Source organism: Nannospalax galili, unplaced genomic scaffold, assembly GCF_000622305.1.
Source record: "Nannospalax galili isolate Female #2095 unplaced genomic scaffold, S.galili_v1.0 scaffold695, whole genome shotgun sequence".
Taxonomy (NCBI): Eukaryota; Metazoa; Chordata; class Mammalia; order Rodentia; family Spalacidae; genus Nannospalax; species Nannospalax galili.
Window position 1 is genome coordinate 743,747 of NW_008335601.1, and position 16,535 is coordinate 760,281.

Consider the following 16,535-nt stretch of genomic DNA (forward strand, 5'->3'; position numbering starts at 1 on the left):
AATAATAAATAAATATTAAAAATTCCTGCTGGAGAAATACTGATACATTCACTATAATGACAGAATGATGCAATGTTTAACCTTTCTTTAAATTCTGTTCAGATGAAATCTTGGGGTATCGTTCAGTTTTTGTCTAGCATGTGGAGGCCCTAGGTTCAATCTTCTTCCAACCAAAAAATTCTCCACCATGAAAAACATGTTGAGGTCTGGGAATGTAGTGCAGTTGTAGAGTGCTTGCCCAGCATGTAGGAAGTCCTAGGTTCAATTCTTAGCACCAAATACACCTCGGGTGTGGTGGCACATACCTGTAATCCCGGCGCTCAAGAGGTAGAGGCAGAGGGACCAGAAGTTCAAGGTCATCCTCAGCTACATATCGAGTTTGAGGTCAGCCTGGACTACATGAGACCTTGTCTTAAATGAATAAAAATAAATAAATGAAAATGCTGAGGAAAAATGAAACAGATGAAACAAAAAGTACACACTGAAACTGCCGGATCTAGGTGACGATATGTGGTGTGGACCTTGCAGCAGTACTAGCCCATGTGCTATAAATTGGGGGTTTTCCCACTGTTTCCCATAACAGCACTTAGAAAAGATGCTATGAAGAAATGAACAGAGATGTGCACATATGAACCACCCTTCTTCATATCAACCAATGGAATACAGGTGAACTAGAAGCTAAAGGTGCTGTGTTCTATCTACCAGAGCATCTGTTTCACAGTAGCATTCCATCTGAAGATTGAAAGAGAATTCCGACACTCTACACTTCTTTTATTAGGCAACATGGACTACATACTTATCAAGAATAGGAAAGTCTTTCCAATGGATCTACAGATTTGATGCAGAATATTCTAGATACTCTGGCCAGGACCAGAATCAGAGTGAGACAGTCAGCCATCAGAACATTGCCTAGCTCCTGACACTTCAAAAATAAAACATAAGGCATACCTCAAGCAGCAACAAGACACTGATCTGAGAGTCCTGATCTGCTATGAGGGAGAGCAAGGGCTCCCTAGCCAACACAAGAAAGAGAGCAGCAAGCTGGCCTGGACAAAAGTGAGCTGCAGGACAAAAGCCCTCAGCCCTCGACAGAGGTCAGGTATCCAAAACCAAATCCATTCATTTTATACAGTTGGTTGTCCTGACGAAGGGTGACATAAACACTAAGGATCTGATGGCCTCTTGGGGGTCTCACAAGATGATAAAAGCACAGCCTTGGGGCTGAGGACGTAGCTCAGTTGGTAGAGTGTTTGCCTACCACGCACTAAGCCCTAGGTTCAATCCCCAGCACTGCATAGAACTGGGCCACACACCTGTAATCCCAGCACTGGAAGGTAGAGGCAGGAGGATCAAAGTCCAAGGTCATCCTCAGCTATATGATGAGTTCAAGGTCAGCTTGGGCTACATGAGACCCTGTCTTTAAAAAAAAAACCCTGCAAAACAAGAAGCAAAGCAAAACAACATATTTTATGTCATTTTTGTGAAAGGTCATTCAACAGCTTCACCAGAGAACTTCATAATTCCCCTCAGGACGGCAAAACTGGGTTCATTCCTTATTCCCTTCTTTCATCTTCAGAGACTGAGGTTCAGAGCCACTAATGGACTTGCTCTCACACAACAGTCGTCTGACTTTGGAGACAGCATCTGTGTCCGTAGCCAGCCCTCCCTTACAGCGTTCTCCTTGGGAAGGAGAAGGCAAGTGCTCCCTAAAGACAATGAAATGGGGCAGAATGGAGGAAAATCAGCATCAAGACCAACACTCCAGAGCTTCCAAGCACCCTTCAAGGCTTACTATAGATCCTCCCCTGTGTGCAGTCTGGTCTTAGTTCTGAGCAGGGCACTGCCATTGATGACGCTCCACTGCAGCCCATTTTTCTATGAGCTTGCCATTTCTGCTTTCCGAACCAGGCCAAAGTTTCCTAATGACTTGCTTAACCTCAGAAACAGAAATATATATATTAATACCAGGAGGAATGGCCGCATCCATGTGGCTGGGAGGCTGACTTCTGTTCCCCTCTCCATCAGTCAAGAAAGTCAGAAGGAAGAGGAATCACCAGGGCCACATCACAGCCCCCGACTCCCAGGGGTCACGGAGCCCTAGTAAGAGCAAGGCCTACCTCTCTGACTTCATGAAGTTGGCCGGAATACTGACTCTTGGCTCTTCGGGCAGCTGCAGGCGACTTGTGATGCGTGATTGTGACAACACCGGGGGCCCCCGCACTGAGGTGTCTCTGGCTACAGGGAGACGCAGAATTGGGTGTTCCATGGGGGAGCAAAGTGAGACTTCGGCTTCGGGAGCTTGGAGTATTCTAGAATAAGCAACAGGTGTCAAAACTCAACAACTGGCCTGAAGAACATGACTGTTGCCTTCCATTTATGTGGGACCTCTTATATCTTTCCCCTTGACCTGGTTAGAAGGATGAAGGCACAGGAGAGGTCTAACTGTACTTGTCCCACACCCACAAGGACTCACTTGAGAAAGAATGTCCACAAACTTTCTTGTTTCTAATTGTGTCTTCTGTCTTTATTATGGCCATGAAGAGCTGCCTAAGAGCCATGTCCCCAACACCATAGACTCAGGATCTGTTTCTATACTTGTCACTTCCTCTTTCTGGGAAGCGCTTCCTGCCTGGATGGCATAACTCAGGTGAACCCTCACATTCACTTTAGTATCTGATCCGGAAAGCATCTCCCTAGTTTTCCCAGGCTCTCTGTTTATCACATTCACTGGTTACTTTGTTCAGAGATTCATTCACACTTGTCCTTATAGCCCAAGGTCTGACAGACACTGTTTACTAAGTGCCTAATAAATGTTTACCTTATGAATAAGTGCACTAAGCTATCTACTGCATTTGTTAGCAAAGTGCTTACATTTCACACTACAGTTACATAGTATCCAAATTAGAATTTAATCTGTGATGAAAAAAAAAAATGGTGTCTCAACTTAGTAGAAGTGAATTTTTTCAGTAACTGGGCAGCCAACTGAAAAACAAATCTGAATTCATTTCTCAGAGCAAAGATCCCAAGTGGATCAAAGAGGTTTAGAAGAAGAAAAGAAAGCACCCAGACACACAGGCACGAAGAAAACATGTAGGCAAGACCTAACACTTTAAAACCCAAAAATCATAAAACAAAAGCTTAATAAATTTAGCTACCCAAAGAGTGAAAATTGGAACCAGGCATGGTGGTGCAGGTCTTTAATCCCAGCACTCAGGAGGCAAAGGCAGGGAGATCTCTGCGAGTTCGAGGCCAGCCTGGTCCACATAACAAGTTCAGGTCAGCTGGGGCTACAGGGGCACCCTATCTCAAAAAGACTTAAAGAAAAAGAAAAAGAAAAAGAAAAAGAAAAGAAAACTGCAAAGAAATAAAAAAAAAAAAGCCACTAGTATCACCAATAAAACCAAGTGACCAAAAAAAAAAAAGTAAAGCTTTTAATTTTTATTCAGTAGTTCAAGATATAAACAGGCAGTTCACAAAAAATACAATTGACATTTAAGTCATACTAAAAAATGTCTCACTATATTCAAGAGACAAAGGAAAACCAACTACACTTTTTAAGATTTATTTTTCTTTATTATTTATGTATGCATCTGAGACTGTGTGGGCCACACATGTGCCAGTGCCCAAGGACACAAAAAGAGAGGGGCTGGGTCCCCTGGATCAGTAGTTACAGGCAGTTATAAACCACAAAATATGGATGCTAGGATCTGAACTCTGGTCCTCTGTAAGAGCATTGAGTCATTGCTCCAGCTCCCCGCCCCCCACCAAAAAAAAAAAAAAAAAAAAAAACCCTAATTTAAACACCATTTTTCATCCATCATAGAAAAAGTTTGAGCACCAGTATGTCAACAGGGTCACAGGGAACTGAGCCTGTGTGGACTGGATAAAAGGAGGCTGCCCTCCCTGAGGAACAACCTGGCAGATTTACTGCAAATGTCCTCTTGAGGTGAGGCAATTCCCCTTTCCTGGGAACACAGCCTCCAAATGGACCTAGAGGCTGGTAAAACCCGTATGTCGCTCCTTTCTTCGTGTCCCTGTTAGTCACTGCAGCAGTGCAGCTGAGGACAAAGGCTGTTAACCTGCATGTCTATCAGCATGGGGCAGGTTATGTAAGTTAAGGTGTAGCTACATAATTAAATACTACTGAGTTTTAAGGAAATACAAAGATTTCTGTGAATTGACCTTGAAAAAAAATCTCTAAGTTATAGAGTTAATTGTAAAAAGCACGTTGCAAAAATTGTGCAGCATGCAAAGCTCTGTGTTAAAATAGGGGAAACATTTTCATTATGGTTGAAAATCATTTCTACTTTAAAACACAGGAAAACTTTTCAAGGATACCCACAAAATTAATCAAGTGGATGTTAATTTATAGAGAGCCAGGAGTAGGAGAGGGAAAAGCAAGGAGAAACAGAGATTCTTTTTTTTTTTTTTAACTATAAAGCTTTTCTTTTAATTATTTCATTTTGAACCATGTGAATGCATTACCTAATCACAAATTTCTATTTCCACATAACATTTACATTCTGATTGCATCTATGCATGCTTAGTCTGAGAAAATTCAGGTAGATGATGTTAGAATCATGCCAGCTTCTGTGAGACAATTATAAGTATTTACTGAAAACCTACTGTGTGCTTAGCAGTATCCCTACTGTGAAATGTCTTGTCGGTGTTGTGACATATATAGTAATAGTCACACACACATACTAAGCAAAGCAGTTGGGGGTTGGGGATGTGGCTCAATTGGTTGAGAACTTGCCTAGCATACACAAAGTCCTGGGTCAGAGCTGCAGCACTGCATAAACCAGATGTGGTGGTACATGCCTGGAACGCCAACACTCAGAAAGTACAGACAGGAGGATGGGAAATTCAAGGCCAGGCTGGGCCACATGAGACCCTGTCTCACAAAAGAAAAGAGTATATAATAAGATACTAATTTGGGACCATAGTAGAAAATATCAACGAACCGAGGAAGAGTAGATTTTACCACAGAAAGATGTCCTGAGGCTAAAGGGGGTGCTCAGCAGGTAAGAAAGCTTGCTGTGCAAGCATGAGGACCTGACTTGGACTCCCCAGCACCAACATAAAAACCAGGTATAGAGGAGTATCTTGTGGCTCTAGAGCTGGGTGGTGAGGAGACAAGAGGATTGCTAGGGCTTGCTGGCCAGACAGTCTAACCAGAAAACAGCAAGCTCCAGGTTCAATGAGAGAAGGAAAGACATAAGGCAGCAATGTCTTCCTCTGGCTTCTGGGGACCCAGGGAGGTACACACACACACACACACACACACACACACACACACACACACACCACACAAATAGCAACAACATCCACAAAGATATCCTAAGGGGGAAGCTCTGGAGTTGGACTTGGATTTGGGACCATAGGAAACAAGAGACTGAAACACATGGTGGTCCAGACTATCTGGGTATTTCTACAACCTTGAACTCAGGCCTAAAAAATAGATACTCTACAGATGATCAAGAGACTGAGAAGTAGGTAGGAGCCAGGGTAGAAATCAGAATTCTGGGTTACTCTGAAATGCCACAGGAGTTTGTAAAGGCTCTCTGGATTTAATTTTCAAATACCCAATAGAAATACAGACAAAGACGGGGGTGGGCAGGGTGCAGCTTTATAGTGGACTTATGTGCAGGCACCTGATGAGATGTGTGGCCTGGGAATTACATCCATCTTGATCACAATGAACATAACACAGCATCATTACTTTCTACCTCAATCTTTTCACTTGGAGTGTGGAGGAGTAAAGAGGCTCTTTCCCTAATCCTTTAATAACAGTAAATTTGCCTAAGTATCAAGAGTCCACTGAAATACATTTTGATTGTTTAGAAGGCTTATTCCAGTCCAAGAAAAGGCAGATTTTTTTTCCCTGGGCTTTAAAGTCAGACACACAAGTTTTATTTCCCCAGCTCTGCTGTATTCTAGCCATGTGACCTTGGGTGAGTTATTTAAGCTTTTTCATTAAGCATCAATTTCTTAATCTTTAAAAGAAGAATATGTTGACCCTTAAAAGCTGCTGTGAAAATGAAGTTATATCAAGCACATGAAATGCTTGGCACAGATCCAGGTGGAGTCACACAGCTTAAGTTGGTTTCTTTATATCACTTAAAACTTGATCACTGAGGGTCCTATTGATTTTTTTTTTTAATGTTAGGAAGTTCCTTAGCCAAAATTATATCAGCTTCTGAGTTCTTTATTTCATATAGGATTAAAGTGGTGAGGAAACTCAGAATATAATTTAGTGTTTATATGAACAATAATTATATCAAAACTATAAGGGAACGCACACACCTAAATTCTTTCTTTCTTTCTTCTTTTTTTTTTTTTTTTTTTTTTTTGGTTCCTTGTAGCCCCAGGTGGCCTGGAACTCACTATGTAGATCAGGCTGGCCTCACACATCTGCCTGACTCTGCCTCTTGGGTGACAGGATTAAAGGCATGTGCTGCCACACCTAGCTCTTTTTGTTTTTTAAGAGACAGGGTCTCATGTAGTCCAGGCTAGCCTCAAACTCACTATGCAGCCAAGGATTACCTTGAGTTTTTGATTCTCTGCCTCTGCCTGCTGAGTGCTAGAATCACAGTTGTGTCCACTATGCCCAGTTTATGTGGTACTGGAGTCTGACCAAGGGCTTCATGTGTGCTGCAAGCACTCCACTAACTGAGTCTCATCCCAAGACCCATGCTTCTAAATTCTGAGTAGAAATAAAGACCCATCAGAAATCAAAGAACCTGTCACTTGGGAGATAGAGCAAGAGGGTCAAGAGTTCAAGGCTAGCTTCAGCTAATGTTGCAGGTTCAAGGCCAGCCTGGACTCTATGAGATCCTGTCTCAATAATCCATCTTGATCACAATGAACAGCCATTACTTTCCATATCATTCTTTTCACTTGGCAAAAAAAAAAAAAAAATCAGAAACAAACACAGCTGTGTAGCCGACACCTTTGCCCATAGCAGTATCAACATGACCGGCAAGAAATTCACCCAGAAACCAAACCCTTCCGTGGATGGCTAACCCCACATTCATTACTCAGTGGCTGCCATTTGAATTCAGAAGTAGTGAATGTGAGAAAAGGAGAAATAAGCCCTTTTATTTTTCCATCTCTGTGGAATTCACATGCCTTCATTCACACTGGAGCCTTCTCTCAGGGTAAATATATGAGAAGGAAAAAAAAGCTGAATGGATAAATCCCATGGGTAAACTGGAGAAAAAAATGGGGAGTAGAGAGGCAGTAAATCACAAACACAAAATGAACTACAAATGAACAAGCCTTCTTTCCCTCGGTACAGCCTGGCTAAGGTCCCCAGGGTTTGTTTTAAAATTGTGTGAATGTCATAAAAATGTATCTTTGCTCCCAATTTAAAAACCAAATATTAACAGTCTGGAGAACAACATGGCAGGGTTTGGTTCCAAATATTTACTTCAACGGGGGCGATTAGAAATGTCAAGCCGGCCATCTGGAAAATTCTGAGTCAAGAGTGATAACAGGTTCCTTTTCATCCTGCCATCAGCGGCCCAGGGTCACCATGTCTCCACCCTCCAAGCACCTACCATATGCAGAGTGATGATAGTGAAGATGGTGGGACAGGAACAGGTCAGCGGAAGAGCTAGTGACCGAATGGAGCCAAGCCTCCTACACAGTCAGACACACTGCTGGACTCTCCTACATTCTCCAACGACTCTTAATATCTCAAATTGCAAAAGCCTGCCTCTCTTGCTCTCACTCTAGCATGCTCTCTCTCTCCCGTGCTCTCTCTCTCTCTCCGACCACCTACTGTCTAAAACTGGCATGAAATGAAGGTACACTGGGAAAAGGAGAGGAATCACTAGTCCATCAATGTACAAAGGCACCAAGCCTTGAGGGATAGAAGCCCCCTATAGAGAGTTAATATTGTCAAGTCGAGAGGATCTAGAATTATCTGGAAGACAAACCTCTGAACATGTCTGTGAGGGAGTGCCTACATAAAGTTAATTAACGTAGGAAGATCCACCCTGAATGTGGGCAGCACTATCCCAGGGGATAGAAAAAGTGAGCTGAGCACCAGTGTTCATCTCTCTCTCTGCTTCCTGACTGAAGATGCAATGTGAAAAGCTGCCTCAAGCTCCTGCCACCATGTTGTCCCCACCATGATGGACTGTACCCTCAAACTGTGAACCAATGTAAACCCTCCCTTCTTTAAGTTGCTTTTGTCAGGTATTTTGGTCACAGCAATGGAACTAACCACACCATCTGGGAAGGCTGAGAACCACAGCTCTAGACCATATCTTGAGGCTCTGTATCACACTTTCTAGAAAGTCATCTAACACCGTGAGAGAGCACACATTCTGCAGATGTTCTAATTCCATTTCTGACCAGACCAAAAAGCAATTTATGGAAGAAAATAATTTATTTCAGCTTAAAAGTTCCAGGTTACAGACCATCATTGTAGGGCAGTTAAGGCAGGAACTTCAAACAGCCGGTCACATCATGCCCACAATCAAGAGCAGAGAGAATGAATTCGTGCATGGCCCTGTTCTTGCTTGCTTGTGCTGAGCTTGATCTCTCCACTCTTACATAGTCTTCTAACATCGATTAACTTATTAAGACAAACCTAAACAGATGTGCTTCCGGGTCAGCCTGGTGTAGACGCTTGAGACTCTCTTCCAGGAGATTTTAGGTTGTGTCAAGTTGACAATTAAAGCTGACCATCTCGCCAGGGAATGGCCTGCTCATGAAAGCTGAACAAACTAGGAAAAGAGTCTGGGAGTTTCACGTCTAAAGCTGAGCAATTCCTCTCACATTGGGTAGCTGGAGAAGGATATGGGAAAATGTACAGGAAGCCTGTACCACCCAGCAGCATGTGACAGACACCATCCCTAATGATAAACATGAGCCTCCCAAACACCACTGTACATGGATGTTCAAGCCGTGAGTCCAATATACAGATCTAAGGGCTGCCACTGCCTTACAACTTCAACCTGGAAAAAGACAAAGGATTAATCATCCTAATTATTAATGGCTTGCTGGGGGGAGTTGTCCTGAGGGGCACTTGTTCCTCTGAGGGGGGGCAGGGCCTGCTGCGGAGAATTGACTGCAGAGAGTTAGCTACAGAGAGGGAGCTGTGGAGAGTTAGCCATGGAGGGAGCATTGGCACCATCTTGGAAGCAGACGGCGTGGAGAAAAAATGGGCCTGATGTCTCGCCCCTGTGGACTCAAGAGGGGACATTTACTGACCTGGGGCGAGACTGCAGGCCCACAAGGCATGGACAAAAGCTAGCAGAGACTGTGGGCAGGCTGCTGAGCCACAGAGCAGAACAGGGCACCAGGTGTTCATCTTTGGTGGGGCACTGGGTGTTCGCCTTTTTACGTAACTCTATTTCCTCTATGCAAAATATAAACTATGAAGAAATCAGATAAAGATGTGTTATATGGTTTGTCTAATAGTGCCAGGAGCAAGGGACCCTAAGAGAACCTGGGAGACAGGGGGCATTTAAAATAATGATTTTAGGGGCTGGAGACATGGTTCAGTGATTAATAGCTGTATACTGCTCTTGTGGAGGATGGAGTTCAGTTTCCAGCACCCACACTGGCCAGTTCACAAACCCATATTTTAACTCTAATTCTAAGGATCCAGTGCCCTCCTTTTGCCATGGGCACCTCCAGTCATATGCATACACTACACACAGACACATAAGTAGAATTGAAATAAATAAGCCTAAAATAATTGCGCACTTTAAGGCATCCACCTGTTACCAAAAAAGGCCTATACGTGACAAAAATGCCACACAGATGTCAAAATAAAGCACTATATAAATAATGGGAATTTTCCATTAACATATGGAATAAAATATCAAGTCTGAAATAGAATATAGTGCCAATAACCAACTGGCCCGAAACATCTCTTAAAACACGAATCAATAGTTTATGATTGATAAATTAGAATTAAAAGGCTGACAGGGATTGGGAACTATGAACACCTTACTATTTAGAGTATCTTTTAATGATTCATACATGTAAACCATTCATCTTGATCATATCTACCCCCTCTCCCCCTTGCACTTGAACTTATTAATATCTCTTTGTCATCACTGCTGTTTGTGATGGGTTCTCCCTAGGTAGCCCTTGGCTGACCTAGAACTCACTATGCAGTTCGGGCAGGCCTTGAACTTGTGGTGGTCCTCCTATGCCAGCCTCCTGAGTGCTAAGTTTATAGGCATGCACCACCATGACCAGCAAACTTTGTGCTGTGTGATTTTTTTCCTTTTTTGGACGTTCTAGGGAGGGAACCTTGAGCTTTGCTCTTGCTAGGTAAGCTACCACTGAGCTACAACCCAGCCTTAAAAAGTTCAAGATGCGCTTGTGGTGACTATACTTCTACTGCAGAAAGCTTCTCTGATGGAAAGTTCTGAGACAATTACAAGAATATTCAAATGACTTTTAAATTGGAGGGTTTTTTTGTTTTTTGTTTATTTGTTTGTTTGTTTTCTCATTTCCTTGAATTCTTTCACAGCAAGAGGGGTTAAAAAAGACACCATATTTGTGAAAAAAGAGCCCAAGGGAAGCAGAAAAATCAAAGCAATAAGGCTACTCATTTGAAGAACAAATTTAACCAAGTAAAACCATTTCAATATATTCTTTCTCCTAAAAAATTAACATGGCATTTCTAAATATGAAAAAGCTGATCATAAAACTATGATTTTTGTTTTCCTTTTCTTTCAAAAGAAAACATATTTCAAAAATAATAAGAGAAGGAAAACTTAACAGTTTTTAAAATGGAACACAGCTTTAAAATTATTAGATTTATTCTGGAATTCAACATGTAGATAAAATGTAGACTGGTTGTTTATGGGTTTTTTTATCATTCATTTGTCTATTTTGTGTGTATGTGTATGTATGTGTGCATGTACGCACATGTCATGGCATATGTTTGAGGATCAGAAAAGAATTTGCAGGACTCAGTTCTCTCCTTCTACCATGTGTTTCAGGGATCAAACTCAGGTCATCAGGCTTGGCAGCAAGCCCCTTCAGCCACTGAGCCATCTCTCCAGACCTGGACTGGTTTTTCAATGAATCCATCCTGATATTTTGCTTAATAGCTCACATGGGCCTTCTTGCTGTCCTGCTTTTTATAGTTGTTTTCTAAATTAATCAATTGATTTTTTTATTTTATGTGTATCAGTCTTTTGCCTGCTTGTATGTAGGTGCACCTGTATCATGCAATGTCCGTGGAGGCCAAAACAGGGTTTCAGATCCCCTAGAACTGGAGTTTCAAATGGTTGTTAACTGCCATGTGAGTGCTAGGTACAAAATCTGGGTTCTCCACAAGAGCAGCCAGTGCTCTTAACTGCTTTGCCATCTCTCCAGCCCCCATAGCTTTGTTTTTTTTTTAATTTTTCTGTTATCAAAAGCTTAAGGAAGAAATAATATTTTCTTAAGCTAGGTCATTTTCCAAGTTCATTTCCATGATTAATTTTTCAGTCATTTTAACACTCAAATTTTCCAAATTCCCATCTTCTTCAAGAAATAACAATTTCCTGAAGTTACCCTGCCTAGGTCATTTGTTATCTGTAAACCTTTAATGCTTCCTAAATAATTTTCACTAATTTTGTACTCTCTCAAAACTAATACATATGTGTATACAAATACATATATGAAAGAAAAGCAGTGACTCCACCAGACAGGCAGTCTGTAGCCTGTTTCTAAACACAATCTCAAATCCAAGTTTACACATACAGATGCCAGACCTTTGAAAAAAGTCCTTGTAAGCAATTACATAGATTTGCCTTTCCTACAAATAGAAGGAAAGAAAACGTGACATTTTCAGCTCACCTTTTACCCACTCATTTTCAGCCTCAACCCCATCCCATAAATCCTGATGACTCTTCCCTAAGAGCTAATCAATCACCCCAGAATCTTTAGCCTTTCCTCAAGCCAAGCATGAAGGGCAACCCCACTGACAGTGATGGCCTTGTATGCTACATACATCTAGACACACACTATTCTCTGCTCTGTCCCCCAGATCCACTCGGAAGCCAGCTGTGACCTCATATCCTTCCACCCTCTTAGCTGCCAACATTGACAAGGACCCTGCAGTGCTGGGGACCAAGACTCCTTTTTTTTTTCAGCATACTTGGAAAGATTCACTATATGTTTTTAAGCAGAAAACTCCTTTACTTTCTTATAGCATTTTTTTTCCTTTAGTATCTTTAGTGCAAAAAAGCAACCCACAAAACATTTCTGGTTTAGAAATGATACTGAGTCTTTATGAAAATGAAGACTGTATTTTTTACTATTTATGGAATTTAGAAGTCTAAAAGCACAGGACACATGTTTTACCCATTTATGGTAATATTTGCAATATTAGAATATAAATAGGTCACATATAATCAGCGTCCAAAAGAAACTAATCTTCTTGAGTAAAGCACAGCACATCCTGGGAACTTTAAGAACACACACACGAACAAACATCTGGTAAGTTCAGATCCAAGTATGTATGATGAACACTTAGGTATGAACTCCATGGATTTTACCTTTTTTTTTATCCTTGCACGGGGAGAGAAAGCAGAGGTGGAGGTGTGGTTGCAGTACTTAAGAGCCGAGTAGGACAACATAGTACCAACAACTCCAAATGAGTAACATGGCTCTCATCTCTTTTATAAACCACATTAGATGACGCAGCTGACTTTAAATCTTCAAAATACAAAGACATATACAAGATAAACTCTTAATTGAAATTTTTCTTTTTTTTTTTTTTGCAATTTCTAAAGTATACCTAATACCAAAGGGAATCCCTCCTTCCAGTTTTCTGAAATGAGTTCACAAGAGTCATAGTTTAACATTTAAATAAGCAATCCCATGGCTGAGTAAGATGCCACAGCTGTTACAGGTATTACTATACAGTTATCATATGGGTTACATGTCAAATTCAACCAACCAATAAATGTGTCCACAGCTATGAGTGATGACAGCAGTGATACTGGTGAAAAATGAGTATCTTTAAGCTCAAGGAGATTAAAGGGCAAAAAATAGGGCAAGCAAAAAGCAGGTTGGGGTTATTTCCTAACAGGAAAGGGAATTTTTGACAAATTTAAAAAGGAAAGTACTCTCTCATTTCCTCTATGTGGAAATGATACAAAACATTTACTTGAAATACTGGACAATAACAGAGCTAGGTAATCCAACTCCATCGCAACATAAAAAAAAAAAAAAAAAGAATCACCCTTCAGCAGTGCGAGTTAATCATAACCTACACCGGGTTTCTGTCCAGTGAGGCTCGGTAAGAGCGCTGACTGCTGTTCTGCCAAGGACTCCTGGTCTCTGTCCGAGCCAGACTGAAACACTGGTGGTCCCAATCACTGTAATGAAATAGATCATTTGAAATAAAACATTTTAAAAAGACAAAATGCTTTAGTAACCATATGTCCAACTCAAATGGAATCAACCTAATTTTTCCCCACTAATCAACCTTTATTTCACTCAAAACCAGTAAGTCATCCATACTCACCTTCCTTGCCCAGTAATTCAAAGGAAAAACCCAAAAGGATTAGTAAAGAAAAATGTGAAAATTAACAACACCCTTTAAGTTTGCTTTTAAGGTTGAGAAAGTGTTTAAAGTGTGTAATTCCTAGTAGGAAAACATTATCTGAATGAATATCCTAATGGCAAACCATTGTAAAATACTTCAGCTGCATTTGGTGCAGAGGGTAGGGATTATCTTCGAAGCACCCCGGCTCTCCTGATGAGAAGGTCAGAGGTACACTGGTTTAGATTATTGCGACATCCATTAAGTGATCTAGGCTGCTTTTCCTTCAGTAAGGGCTTTGTCAAATGGACATTATGCTTGACCTCCAAATTCGGCTGACAATTTACTGATGAGATTCATAACCTTTGGGTTGCTCTGATATTCTGACGTTTGCAGGGTTCTGGGCCACATCCTGGAAGGCCACCATAACTTCTGGATCCTGCATGGCTGCAAGAACCTCTGGATCACTGAGAATTTCATTGAGTCCAGGCATTCCTGCCATTCCAGGCATGCCCCCTCCCATTCCAGGCATTCCTCCAGGAAAATTGCCAGGCATTCCTCCAGGAAAACCACCTGGGAAAGAGCCAAACTGAGCTTCTGCTTGTCCTCTGGCCTCTTCTTCCCTCTGGGCTCTCTCATGCTCCTCTCAAGGCTTCTTGACCCTCTCAGTTCTCTCCTTTACCTCTCGCTCCTCCCGTTTTTGCTCGTACTTCGGTGTTCAGCAATTTTCTGAGCCCTCAGTTGAACTTCTTTCAGCATTGCACTGGCATCCTCATCATAATCCAGTTCACAGGCAAGGGCAAGATCAGGGGCTGCTTCTTCCCAATGGCCCCCCAGTCTGTGTGCTTTCCCTCGCCATCTATAAGGCTGAGCCGAATCAGGATTTATTTCAATGGCTCTGTCACAGTCTCGAATGGCAGCATTTGGCTTCTGTAATTTGACGAAGACACTGGCTCTCTTGGCGTACAGAATGGCCAAGCGAGGATTTAGCTTGATGGCATCTGCGAACAAGTCAATGGCTTTCTGCAGTTGACCTTCACTCAGGGCTTCGATGGCAGCCCCTTCCTTTTCATTTGCTTGATCCACCATCTCAGTTAGCTCTACATTTTCATCCCCCATTTCTTAAGGGGCATCAGTGTCTGGTTCGATTACACCTTCATTGTCAATTTCCAGATCACTTTCCTCACTTGATGGTTCATCTGTCTTTATGCTTTCCTCTCTCTTATTATCTGTTTTTTCTTCCTTTATGTTTTCTTCTGATTTAGCTTTATGAGTAGCAGGTGGTACTTTACCCCCCACGCTCTCCACCCAGTCCCGCAGGAAGCGCATCTCCTTGGTGTGCAGGACGCTCGGGTCCTGCCTACACACCTTCACAAAGGCCCAAAGCTCATTGACTTTGCGAGCGTGGGTCCGTGGTAGAGGCAGCGGAGGCCCAAGGCCAGGCCCAGGAGCTGGCTCAAAGTGATGGAGTGGGAGGGGCCAAGACTCCTTTTAAGTGCTTTCTTCCTCAAAGTGTAGACATCTCCCTCCCCTGACTGACCAAGCCAGTTTCCTCCATTTCTCTTTCTGTGCAACTATGGAGTTTTAGAACTAAGAACCTCAAACAAAATTCTAGGCTACCACTTTGTTTTAGTAGATCTAAAATCATAGCAAAATGGAAACAAAGCCCACAAAAGTAGAGCCTAAGCCAGGCATGGTGATTGTCCTAGTTAGCTTTCTATTGCTGTGAGAAACCACGCTGACCAAAACCAACCTGGGAGCAAAGGCTTTATTTGGCTGACATGTCAGGGTCACAGTCCATCTTTGAGGGATGTCAAGGCAGGAGCTCAAGGTAGGAAATTAGAGGCAGAAGCTGAAGCAAAGATCATGCAGGAATGCTGCTTACTGGCTTGCTCCCCTGGCCTGCTTTCTTACACAACTCAGCACCACTTGCCCAGGGAGGGTACCACCCCACAGGGGGCTAGGCCCTCTCACATCACTCAACAATCAAGAAAATGCCTCACAGATGTCCACAGACCAGTCGGATAGAAAAACATTCCCCAAAAACTTTCCCTCTTCTTGAGTCTGTCAAGCTGACACCTGAAGCCATCTGGCAGAATGGTGCAGGCCTGTAATTTCAGCAGTTTGGGAGGTAGAGAAAGGAAGATTAATAAAATTCAAAGTCAGCCTCAGCTACAAAACAAGCCGAATGCCAACCTGGGCTACATGAGACCCTGTTTCACAAAAGCAAAAAAAAGCAGCCTCTAGATGTCACAGAGAATCCGCCCTTCTGGCTGACACAGCTCAGTTAAAGGACTGAGATAATTAAAACAGACTCTAACAAAGGGCAGGTATGAAATAACTAATGGAAAAGGCAAAAGCTGGTTTCTGTTATGTACTTTAGCCTTTCTTCTTAACCAAACCTTCAACGCAGTCATCTATAAATCATATAAACACTCGTGTAACACTCTTTTGGAAAAGAAAACAATTGGGCATACTATTAGTAATATATATCACTGTGACCAAATACCTGACAGAAACAACTTAGAGTAGAAAGGCTGTTTGAAAGACTACAGTCTACCATGGTGGGAAAGGCAGAGTGGCGTTCATGGCTATGGGACCCTGCAGTTGAGATACCTTACACATTGGTGGATGAGAAAGCCCAAGCCAGACTGAGGGCAGGACTATAACCCATAAGCCCCAGTATTGTCTCTTACAGCTGCAGGTGACCAAAGAAAAGATTTTTATGTATTTGTTTGAAGAAATACTATAGATATTTTAACGGTGAATTAACATTTTAATGGGTGATGGTGGGGAATGTGAAACAAAGATGACCTTGGTGGCACACGCCTTTACTCCCAGTACTCAGGAGGCAGAGATAGGCAGGTCTCTGTGAGATGGAGGCCAGTTTGGTCTACATAGCTAGCTCCAGACCAGTTGGGGCTACAGAGAAACTGTCTTAAAAAGACAAAAGCGGGGGCGGGGGGGGCGGTGGCTGGAGAGATGGCTCAGTGGTTAAGAACACTGGTTGTTCTTGCAGAAG

General features: G+C 42.3%; 1 protein-coding gene and 1 pseudogene across 2 annotated transcripts in view; both read right to left on the reverse strand.

The window, feature by feature from the left end:
• Osbpl10 (oxysterol binding protein like 10) overlaps positions 1 to 16,535 on the reverse strand; it is a 330,111-nt gene that overhangs the window by 147,524 nt on the left and 166,052 nt on the right. Inside the window, exon 4 of the mRNA XM_008830466.2 lies at positions 2,118 to 2,309. Within this exon, the coding sequence (XP_008828688.1) occupies positions 2,118 to 2,309 (192 nt within the window). The remainder of the gene's footprint in view (positions 1 to 2,117; positions 2,310 to 16,535) is intronic.
• Positions 13,697 to 16,535, reverse strand: part of LOC103731962 — a 26,458-nt pseudogene continuing 23,619 nt past the window's right edge. The window contains exon 2 of the transcript XR_003849158.1: positions 13,697 to 14,998. The product of XR_003849158.1 is annotated as a hsc70-interacting protein pseudogene (transcript). The remainder of the gene's footprint in view (positions 14,999 to 16,535) is intronic.